The following is a 12,497-nucleotide window of genomic DNA, read 5'->3' as shown; positions in this document are numbered from 1 at the left end:
AAAAATGCGTGTGTGATTCACGGAAAGAACATATGCACAAAAAACGCACATTTCCCCTTTCTTTCAGATGGGATATCTATAAATCGCAAATGATCTTGAACTTGTGCGCAGCTGAGCAGTTTCAGATATCAGTTGTATCCCGCCGACAGGGGCAGTGGGCGGGAACAGCAGGTGATGCAACTTCCCCCGTAGGCTATTTCAGTTTGCTTTGTGGACCTTGTTGCCTGCATCCTCCGAAGACCGAGTTCCTGCTCAAAATCCACATCCTTTGAAGGATCCAGGCTTGACAAATGTCTAACACAATTGATGCTGAATGAACACGTTCAGTGACTGTTTCTGCGACTACACTTCCCAAATCCTCTTCCCACTGTGTCTTTAGAAAATCTTTTTATTAGATTAGATTGAAAATTAGATTGTTCTTTGTTGATGTCAGACCTCGCTTAGATATAGCCTACTCGAATCAAAGAGCTCCTCGATCCAACTATGAGTTGTCAAAAGGTGTTAAAATATTTTGTTGACTTGACTCCGCACCTGCCAATATTTATAAAGATTAGATTTCAAGGAAGTAAAATTACCACCCTGAAAAATTCCTTACACACTATTTCCATGCATGCCTGAAACGCATGATCAGTAAAGGAGTATTAAAAGTAAGAGAAGTAAAGTTGTTTAAAATGTGACCTAAACTGAACCCATAGTTTTATAGAACTGGGGCCTTATTTATAAAGTAATTTGATCGTAAAGTGTGCGTACGCAAAAATCCACGGCAAAGTCGATATTTATAAAAACTGTCTTTGACGTGGAAAGTGCTACAGGGTTTAAGCAGATGTATGCGTTTATGCTTGTCCGATTGCTCCAGGTTTTTGGAAAATAAAAGCGGTTATGCAAACATTACCACAAACATTGCTTTGGTGATAATTTTTAAGACTTTTTGACAGGTTAGATGTGCGTTTATCGGGAAATAATGCACACCCAGGGGACATTTCTCAGCCAATCAGAATAAAGCATTCAGCCCAGTGGTATAAGTGGGAATATAGTATACTTTTATTAAATTTGATCTTAGAAATAACTTTTGGGGGAATATCAGGATATAAGTTCTATTGCATTATGTAAAGACATATCAGAGTTTAGTCCTATATACACTGTAAGAAATGATTTTCAAGAAAATATTTATCTGTATCTGTATTTGATCTGTATTATGTATCAAATTATATTTTAAGCCGAATCAAGCTGTTTTAAATAGTGAAATAAAAATGTAAATGGGAATCATGAAAATTCTATTTGTGGGGGCCAGTGTTGATTCCGTGGTGGGCCACCACAAATAAATCAATGTATGGGAAACACTGACCAGCAAATTGCACTCCTGCAATGACGATAATGTAATGTTTTAAATGTATATTTATTTATTGGGTTCTTCTTTGTTTATTTTATATTAAATATATTATATAATATATTTAAAATTCAAATGAGAAATCAAATTTAAATGACTAAACATAAAATAATAAAGAAGGAAAACGTATTTGGTACAAGTTGGTAATTTTTTTTTTGTATTTTGGTAAAAGTTGGTACTAGCAAATTGATAAATGGTTCCTACCGATGCATCTAAAATTTTTTGAAGGGAAATGGCATCTAATTAAAGAAACCAAATAAATATTTATGGTAAAATGCAATAATCCACAATAATAAATAAACATAGATAATAAAAACAAAAAATAATAATAATTTAAACTATTAAACATTTAAATATTAAATGCAGAGGGCATTTCGCAGTGGGACGACTCCTAACTAAATACGGAAAATAACATTTCATTATGCACAAATTATTAAAACATTTAAAAAGTCTTTGAACAATTATGAATAATAATATAAAAAATATTAGTGCACATCGGCTAAAAAAAATTAGCCTAAACAAGCTTCTGCTAAAAATTTGAGTCCTTCTATTGGTGACATTTCAGCACTTGACAAACGGATAGCGACTCATAAGTAGCACTTAAAACCCAGCTGTGAGCGATCGTTATACGTGCATCTTTGGGAAACGCACGTAAATGAACAACGAATGTTCGTAAAGTAGCTCGTAGAAAGCGCTCTTAAGTGCTAAATTCAATCGTTATCGGGAAACCCAGTCCTGGCTTAAGCTTATCCCTGTACGGGAAACTACCCCATAATTTAAGAAAAATTCAAGTAATTTGCTTTCCCCATTGGCAGATTTTTTTGCTTGTTTTATGCACAAATTCACTTCAATTTGATATTTTGGACTAAAAACTAGAATTTGTAGATATTTTTACTGAAAACAAGACACAAATACTAAGAATTTTTTTCTTGAATTTTTTTTTGCAGTGTATAACTATGAGATTGTCCACATATAACGAAATCTTGTGGGTGCGGCTCATGACTGCTCTTCCGAGGTGTTCAAATTCAAAATAAGTGTTTGGCTTGTCGTGTGTTGCTTGTGTTTTCAAAATATGTGTTTGTTGCATCATGTTAGCCATGTGCATCACGTGTTTTGTCAAAATAAGTGCCTGTTGCTCACACATAAAAACCGTTTATGATAAAAGAGACGCTCACGTTAACAGTAAATTACGTTAAATAAATCACGTTAACAGTAAAAACCGTTAAATACACGCAAGACACTCCCTTAACAGTAAACTCTGATTACGCATGAGATTATGCGAGTATCTGGCAAACGCGAGCATCTCTTTTATCATAAACCCTTTAGACGCGTCTGCAGCAGGCACTTATTGTGACAAGACACGTGATGCACATAGGTTCACTCGACGCGCCAAACACATATTTTGAAATTAGGAACCACACACATGACGGGCTACATACATGTTGTGACGAACGCTGCATCGTGCGCACTCGAAAAAAGAAGTCACCGACCAACACTGTTTATACCCCTATTTATAGAGTACCTAGCAAATCTTTCCTTAAGCTATACCTATCGCTATATTCAATAAGAGTGGGGACGGGGGCAGCCCTGTCTTGTACCCCTGTATAAACAGAACTAGTCTAATATTACCCTTTTAGTTCTTTTACAAGCAGTAGGATGTGCAAAGTAACTATGCAAAACACAAAATTGTTTAGGGCTGTCAATAAATTCACACATTTAATGGTATCAAAGACTTTATATGCGTTTAATAACAACAGAACCTCTTGTAGGCATGAGCTGGCTTGTGAATAGAGTATATTAGAAAGTCTTTGCGTATTAGTTGAGAACTGCCTCGAGCTATTTATCCTGTCTGGTCTTGATGTTTAATAAACTGCATGACAGGATTCAACCTCACTGCCAAGACTTTAGCTAATGTCTGCCAATCTTTTAAAAGCAAACTTACAGGGCAAGATGGGTCCCATTTGCCGGTGTTTACAACTGTGATAATGGCTTGGTGGTAGTGATTTTTGTGATTTCCATGAACAATTCTTTTAAAATTGGGGATAGTTTGTGTCAAAACTTTTTTTACGTTGAATTTACAAACCCAGGGGGCCCGGTGCGTTTCATTTGTTTAATAATAAGTGGAGCAAGACCTTTCATAAAACTTGTGTTAGAACTAAGGTTGCAAAATTCTGGGAATTTTTCAAGGCTGAAAACTTTTCATGGGAATAAACTGGGAATTTGAAAAAAAAATCAGTTGCCTATAACAGGGAAGTTAAAAAATCTTGCAGCATAATTTTGTTTAATTAAAACAAATAGATGTAATGCAATTTCAGTTCAATTTCTACCCTGCACATTCCTAAATAACATGCACTGAAGGACAATTAAGGCCAATCCTCCATATATCATTGAAAATATATGAGGCCAGCTATCATGTAACTAGCTCATGCTGTGATGCTCTTTCTTCTACATTCTGCTAGTCAGTTTTCTGTTATCATACAAAATTACTGTACCACCCAAAAGTTTGGACATATTGTTATTTTTAATGTTTTTATGCTCATCAAGCCTGCAAGAAATCATTCATATTAAAAAAAATTTTGACTAAAGGGACAAATATGCTAATTTTCCCGCTCCCCTAGAGTTAAACATTTGATTTTTGAAATCCATTTCCGGGTCTGGCGGTACCACTTTTAGCATAGCTTAGCACAATCCATTGAATCTGATTAGACCATTAGACCATTGCGCTCAAAAATAACCAACGAGCTTGATATTTTTCCTATTTAAAACTTGACTCTTCTGTAGTTACATTATGTACTAAGAGACAGAAAATTAAAAGTTGTGAATTTCTAGGCAGATATGGTTAGGAACTATATTCTCATTCTGGCGTAATAATCAAGTACTTTGCTGTCGTAACATGGCTGCAGGAGGCGCAATGATATTACGCACTGCCCGAAAATAGTCCCCTGCCATTGAAAGTTACTAACTAAGGGGACTATTTTAACTCTAGGGGAGCTGGAAAATGAGTATATTTTCAAAAAAAGTGGAGTGTGCTTTTAAATAAATCCAGGCTTGATGAGCGTAAGTACAGGACTCTTCGAAATTTGTATTACCTTGCATGCCTGCTTATGACAAAAAAATTGTGTTTGTATATGAAGAAGTTTATATAAATTTCCAAATAATTCCCATTAAGTTTCCAATTTGGAATATTTACAAAATTCCAAGTTCCCATTGAAAGTTTCTAGAAATTTACCGGAAATGTATACCAATAACTTTCCACCCCTTTGCAACCTTAAAGCCAATACTTGTCTTAGGACAACTTTGACTAACTTTTTTAAACCACTTCAAATGTTGACTAGTTAATTGTTCAAAATTGACTTTTTATCATTCACTCATTAAAAGATTATCTGGGTTTTTTTCACATGTGAGTCACAAGTTATTGAAAACTAGCAGTTGGAAGTTTCAGTGCCATACCCACAGTTGCGTGTCTCTACAATTTACCACATCTGCTTATGCCACATATTTCCTGTGTTTGGCTCAATGGTGTTTTTTTGTGTAAAGACACTTGGCAAGTACAAAAGTATTTGTTAATAACAGCACAGAGGAACCAAAACAACTGACTTTGAATGCTGGGTAAGTGAAATGTATTAGGTTACTCAGTTATAAGATTCCAATTTAAAGCACCGGTATTAACATATTTTTTTACTCTTAGATTATTTGTTATTATACCTCAATGGACAAAACTGCGATCTTGTAGTGATGCCAGGGCTTCTTAAAGCTGCAGGGTGAACATTTCGTACGTCTCCATTATGTGACAACTGAATCAGGTGTCACACGAGGTAGACATACAAAATGTGCAGTACTGAGGGCCCTCCAGGACCGGTTTGAAAAGCCCTGCCATAGACGAAGCATTTTTTTGCCAAGGGGTTCTTAAAATAACTATTTCTTCCCATTTTGTAGTTATTTGTAAAAAAAAGGTTCTGTGGATGTTTAAGGTTCTTCATAGAGCGTCACAGCCAAAAATGTTTTTTATGGCATCTTTTAGCACCTTTATTTTAAAGAATATGTGTAATTTGCAGTCAGCAACTTGTAAAGAAAGTTAGATATAATGTAAAAATTATTTATTTTTGTGTAGCTTTATAAATGTAAGTTTGAAACAGTCCCATATTAATATATCTACTGTAAGTTAACTACATAAAAGTTGTTTTCTTAAAATTAAATTAGCATTAATTAACGTAAATAAAAAAAAAACGATTCAATCATATTGAAGTAGATCGAATACGTTTTTTTTATTCATTTTAAGAACGTTATTCAATCATCTTGTATATTTAAAACACAGCCTATATAGCATACAAAACTGCAGTCTCCACCAATAAAAGGTAAAATATTAAAATATAAATATGTAAAAGGTTTTAACAACTAATTTAATGTAATATGTAGCTGTGAACAGTGGCTTGGTCTACTTAAGAGTGCTTTGTGATTTTCAAGAGCTGAGACAATCTGGCGCATTTCCTTTCTGTCAGATGGTAAATACCGCAACTGTGGTTAGCCCATTTGACACTTGACTAATTTTGTCTACATATAAAATGAATTGACGTCTTACTTTAGTTATAAAATTATCATTTAATAAATATGAAAAGTACTTGATGTGTGCCAACAATGAAATACAATAACAGTCAATTACAAGTTTGTATAATACTAAAACAACGTTACAGGTAGATTAGTTGGTTGTTATGCAGTAAGTGCAAGGTGTCGAGTTAAACTCATATCCTAGAGGAGTGTTTTGCATTTTTAATAAACCTAACAACTTTTCATTTGAATTTTTGTTCAAAATAGCTCTGTTCACTCAAAGTAATCTGCGTCAAGGTTGCTTCATCTTCCTTAACACAACATCTAGTCTATGATGATGTCGCAAACACGTATGATGGTTATAATGGTTCACTATTAACAATACAACAGTTGTTTTTTGATACTTCCGCTGGCTACACCTGCCATTGTCTGTTCTTTAAAATCTAGGGCATCTCCAATGAATAAATAATAGGTTATGGCATAGGCGTAGATCAGTTTTCAACTGACCACCATCATTCCCGCCGATGTAGCCTATTTATGTTTGCTACTGATAGATTTGAGTGAAGTAACATTAACCCGGTCAGAAGTGAGCAAAGCATCTTTCATGCGCGCGCGTCTGTTGTGAAACGGGAACAGCGAGCGCAGAACTGTCACAAAAACGACTGTTTCACATGCTTTTAGGGACTGCCAGTTTAAAATCACACTTTAAGCACAAGAAAACACGAAACTGATTTACTCACATACTGTTTTAAAATGTTGCGCGTTCGCACACTCGAAGCGCGTGCCTGGAAACCAGCATCTTAATGCTTCAGACAGCGCGCAAACCCTAAGTTCATGTTATCTTTAACTTAAACGCACACATTTACGCAAATCTAAAAATGACACAATTATCCTGGTAAGCACAGTCTATGGGTTAAGTTCAATGTAAGCGGCCATAAATTAAACGCATAGCCTATTCGATCCGTGCACTTCCTCAAAGTGAAGGTGTGCTGTCTGATCAAAGTTCAAATTGCCGAAGAAAGAAATCATTCGTCTTGAATGATTAACTTTTATAACCGCAAAAAGTGTTTATCTACTTAATTTAAACTAAACTATAGGTCATATAATACTATGCATGCAATATTATTTTAAATTTTAATACGTTTTATACAAACAAACAATGTTTATTTGTATGCTTGCTATATAATTATTTGATAAACATGGTGACCGTGAGGTCAAGGTGCCTGAATAATTTTTGGTCCTACATTTTTTATCAATTTTACTGATAGACCACTGTTTCAAGAATTTGTTGGGTCTTATATGTCACAGTTGCTTTTTGTGTAATTGTCCCCTCACTTTTAAGAACCGGCTACGCCGCATGCGTCTCCAACCCTTTCCCTGGAGTGCACCTGTCCTGCAGATTTCAGTTTCATCCCAATCAAACAAACCTGAACCTGCTTATTACGTTGTTCAGGGCTACCTAAAATTTTGACGCAGGTGTGTTGACTAAAATATAAAGGACAGTCACCTTTCAGGAACAGGTTTGGAGACACATAGGTCTACATGCAAAGCAACCATCAGATTTGTGAAAAACGCCCACCCTGTAAAAATACTGGGTTGTTTTAGCATGTTAAAAATAGAGATAAATATAAGACATACGTGGACATCACATATTTTTTTAATAATACTTAATTCTGTGTAGCTTGAACTGCTATACACAAACAATAAAACTGCTTCATGTTCAAAGAAAAAAAATTGGTTATTATATTTATTGGTACTTCCTAACCCTAAATAGCTGGTAGAAATATGAAAAAAAAGACAAACCAAAGCTCGGATCTTAGGAGGTTAACTATTGAGTTAAATGACTCTAGAAAACGTCCATAGGCCTATTTAACGCAACCGTGGGTTGAAAAAGCAGGATTTTATTTTTGGAAATTGTTTTCGGTAAATTCAGTTCGCAAAAGCTTAACACTTTAAGCAATGAAAGCCACAGCAAAGTTACATAAAAATTATAGATCGATATAGAAATTATTTTATTTGTATAAACGGCAGATAGAAAATTAAGCATAAGATACCAGACTTATTTTTTAATGTAAATACGCTGTAATGCAATTGAGGTAACGAAATAAAATGTCATGTTGCTTATACTCACGTACACTCAAGGTGTTGCTTTCCTTGTTGAAACGCGCGTTAAAAATGTATAGGTGCTGTTTTATGTTACATATTCAATTTACGGAACTTCACATCCTCTGAAACACACATTATTTAACAAAGCCATGTTTATTTCTCATTGACTGCCAACCTAAAGTGAGCATCAAATTAATATGTTAAGCTACAACCTAAATGCGCTCAATGCAAACAGGCAGTTGCATACCCAAATGAGGGAATGAGGCAAAGTAAATAAAAAAACACCTGACAGAAGGTTCAGCTTCGTTAAAAGCACTGATTTGTTTAAACAAATGTACAAGTCTTGGAATATTGGAGTTTTACCTGGGAATTTGGAAGGAAATTTAATTCCTGTAAAAGACGCAAAAATTTTTAACTATTCTTATCGATATTTTGACCCATGTTGTTCCTTTGAATGTCGTTCAAAACACTTTATGACGATATTTATTTTCTTTCCCAGTCTAATGCTGCTTTCCCTCGCTGTGAATACGTCTCCAAGGTTGTCTTGTACAGACTTGATATATGATCTGCACTGTAAGCCATTAAAGCATTTCGTTTCGTCCTACGATACATAAGAGAGTACGATGCTGCAACTCTTACACAGATTTTTCATAAACGCAAATGATCAGCACGTCAGTATGGGAGGAGAAAGTTACCTGAAAACGCCTGACATTCAGGTGTGCCTCTCTCATAGTTGACCATCGAAATATTTTCCAAGGCAGAGGTAAGTTTTAAGGTTTTTCTCTATTGTTTGCAAATTTTATATAAGTAACAGGAGATGTGCTCGTTTTATTCGACCTAAACATTATAACGCAGTTTCTTTGATGTGTGCGTTGTGTTTATGTAAAGTGGAAAAATTAATTTTTTCATCTAAAGTGGACAGAAAACGCGTTTATTTGCATTATTACGATTTGAACATCATAACTAAACTATAAATGATTCATATAATGAAAACTATTATTATAACTATAACTATAAATTATAAAAATAAAATAAAAAGTTTTGTAGTCCAAAATATAATATTAATGTAAATTACAATGAAATGTCATTGATTTCCTTTTCATTTTGATATCGTCTGACTTGAATTCGTGTTTAAAATTCATACTTTCTATTGGGAAATATGTGACGACTGTGCCGGGTTTGTCTGTGAAACGCAACAGGAAGATATCGTGAATACAATAACTTTTCCTGATATCGAGATCGTTAACTATACATATAAAGTATTAAGTGCGTACTTGGTCATGTTTTACAATAGAAAAATAACATATGAGAGTAAAAATGTCCAATTGATCCAACTTTAATATAGCTATTTCATATAACAAATATAATGTTTCATAGCACTTAACAATAAGGTACCATGAGTTATTAGCTAACATTAACTAACAAATAATCTAGCATTTATTAATCTTAGTTCATGTTAATTTAAAATAAAAACTTGTTAACATTAGTAAATGAACTATGAAGAATTGTATAGCCATTCAACATAAACAAAGATTATTAAATGCTAAAAAAACTATAATGCTGATTAATAGTTCATTGTAGCGAATGCACTTAGAAATGTTAAAGGAATAGTTCACCCAAAAATGTATACATTTCTTTGTTCTGATGAACACAACGATATTTTAAGGAATGTTTGTAACCACACCTATCATTGGCAACCATAGTAGGATAAAAGATTACTATGTTAGTGAATGGTGCTCATGATCAGCTTGGTTCATCAAAGCATCTTCCTTTGCCGAAAAAAATAAATTTACACAGGTTTGTACCAACACCAGAGTCAGTAAATGATGCAAGAATTTTCATTTTTAGGTGAACTATCCCTTTAATAAATACAACCTTACCATAAAGTGTTACTAATAATACAATAAATAATATAATTTTATTATAACAATTTAATTAAAACAACTTTTCATCAATCAATGTATAGAAAGATGTGACCGTACACTAGTATAAACACCAAAATTCCCCTGTTCGAATACCCAGACGGTAGTATAGACACAAATCTAGATAGATTTCTCTTGACAATCATTTATGGAGGCCAATAACTAATAATCTTTTCGACCCCCCCAGAGGAGATAAAAGATGACGTCCGTACCTACCTCCAAAGGAACCCAGAACATTGCAATCGCTATCTTTTTGATGGCATGTTTTGCTGCAATATTCTACGTCTACTATAAACCAACTACAAGCTGGTTAAAATGCCCTGCTGCTCAAGCCCAGAAAGATAACATCAGCGCAGAAATGTGCTTCAGTGCTCTTAAGATACAGAACTACGTTTATGTAGACAACAACTGCACTGTCACCTTGGACACAAAGCAGATGCAACAACTATACGACAATATCATAACAACTACGCCAACAACCACTACAACGCCAAAACCTCTGCCTACAGCAAAGAAAGATCCAGAGACCCTTATTTTAATCTGGATGTGGCCTTTTGGTAGTTCTTTTGGCTTGGGACCCTGTACGATCTTCAACGTTGAAGGCTGCCGATTAACAGATGACAAAAGTCTGTATAACCAAGCTCACGGTGTTATGTTTCATCACAGAGACATTCGTGGAGACGCATCCAATTTGCCGCAAGAACCACGACCCGCCTTCCAGAAATGGGTTTGGTGGAATATGGAGTCTCCAACCAATTCAGGGAGATATCCTACACTAAATAATCTGTTCAATTTGACTTCAAGTTACCGCCTAGATTCTGACGTTCCAGTGGGCTACGGTTCAGTGGTACAGGCCACGGATGAGGAGAAAAAATACACAATACCACACAAGGATAAATTAGTCTGCTGGATAGTAAGCAACTACAATGCTAACTATAAACGATCACAATACTACAATGAGTTATCGAAGTATATTACAGTAGAAGCCTACGGTAGACACTTTAACAGATATATTAGTGGCGAAGAATACTCAAAAACGGTGGCTAGTTGTAAATTCTACCTTTCATTTGAGAATTCTGTTCATAAAGACTACATGACGGAAAAGTTGTACAACCCTCTCAGCCTTGGCACGGTTCCTGTGGTTCTTGGCCCGTCTAGAGAGAACTACGAGCAGTTCGTCCCAAGTGGAGCTTTTATTCATGTTGATGATTTCCCTTCTCCGAAAGAACTGGCGGATCATCTGAAACACTTGGATTCAAACGAAGACCTCTACAAACAGTACTTTACATGGAGAGAAAATTTTGTCGCAAAGACGGGTTCATTTGGTGTTGAACATGCCTGTCGGTCTTGCGAACATATTAGGACATTTAAGAACTACAGGGTAGTGAAGGATCTCATCGGCTGGTATTTCGTTTGAGGATATTCAGCTGGAAGGACCGGAATGAATTTCCGGGTCGGTCAGGGCTGGCACCAGCACATAGCTATGTCCTTGACTGGCAACAAAATGCTGTTTAGCTGGTTTATCAAAGAAGTCTTGGTTGAACTTGTTGTGAAGAATGATAGGGGCAAGACCACACCAATGGTGTCCCATGTACGGCTGGTGAGCAATGTTTAGGTTGAATGTTGAACTTGTTTTGAATGTATTATAAAAATGTGGTAGGACCATGAAGACTTTTTTTAAAAACACATTTTTAAGAAACTTGAAGAAAAATTATTTTGAAGGCTATTTTCTGTCTATCTTTCTTCATCATCTGTGCCACAGATGATAAATACACTGTAATGCAATTGTTCTGTCAGACAGCATAAACCTCCTTTATTATACTTTATTCAAGACCTGATCTGTCCTGAATATCATGTGAAAGGTTACGGGTTAAAGTGTTTTTTATATTATTGAATAAAAGTATTTATTAATATATACTTTTTACAGTGAAGTGTCTGTCTTGTGTTTAAAAGAGCTCAAACACCATAATGTGTTTATGCAAATTAAAAAGGAAAAAAAATAGCATTAGTCATTAACAGAACCGGTTCTGCTGCTGTATAGACCTACTAATATTTTGCCTGTGGTTTGAATGAAGTTGAGGGCTCATCTCGTGCTGTACTGGTTGAAAGATCAAACACAATGACTTTAAAATGGTAACTCAGTCTCGCCCAGATCATTGTGTCACGCAGTCGATCCACAGTTCATAACAATCAACACACAATTATATTCATTCCTCCTGCATTTTAAGCCTCTGCAATTATTGACTTTGTAAAAAGACGACAAGCAAATCAATGTTAGCTCACAAAACATGTGTTAAGAGCTTAAGTAACTGCTGAGCTTGATCCGAGATTTAGTCAGGCCGTGATGTATTAACTTACTGAAATGATTTAGTTTAAATTTACATGCATATTGCTTAAAGATTAAGGCTACTAAGAAGAATAGCACAAACAATCATACATACAAAAAGATCGGAAAACACTCAAAAAGACAGCTTTGTCGATTTTTAAAAGATATATTCATTTTTTTAGTAATAACTATTATTAACTTATAGTTAATT

At 34.9% G+C, this 12,497-nt stretch overlaps 2 protein-coding genes across 2 annotated transcripts in view; both read left to right on the top strand.

The window, feature by feature from the left end:
* pdk2b (pyruvate dehydrogenase kinase 2b) overlaps window positions 1–12,497 on the top strand; it is a 228,272-nt gene that overhangs the window by 162,995 nt on the left and 52,780 nt on the right. The gene's annotated exons all lie outside the window — the stretch shown is intronic.
* LOC129455779 (4-galactosyl-N-acetylglucosaminide 3-alpha-L-fucosyltransferase 9) lies at window positions 8,537–11,875 on the top strand. Its single transcript, XM_055220538.2, has 2 exons — window positions 8,537–8,801; window positions 10,148–11,875. Exon 2 carries the CDS (start codon window positions 10,160–10,162, stop codon window positions 11,375–11,377), a length of 1,218 nt encoding a protein of 405 aa, XP_055076513.2. The 5' UTR covers window positions 8,537–8,801; window positions 10,148–10,159; the 3' UTR covers window positions 11,378–11,875.

The sequence above is a fragment of the Misgurnus anguillicaudatus genome, chromosome 20 (genome assembly GCF_027580225.2).
Source record: "Misgurnus anguillicaudatus chromosome 20, ASM2758022v2, whole genome shotgun sequence".
Lineage (NCBI taxonomy): Eukaryota > Metazoa > Chordata > Actinopteri > Cypriniformes > Cobitidae > Misgurnus > Misgurnus anguillicaudatus.
This window is presented reverse-complemented; position numbering and strand designations above follow the sequence as displayed.

What these genes read in the sequence shown, in the direction of transcription:
- LOC129455779 (XM_055220538.2), top strand. Translation starts at nt 10,160, where the DNA reads ATGACGTCCGTACCTACCTCCAAAGGAACCCAGAACATTGCAATCGCT.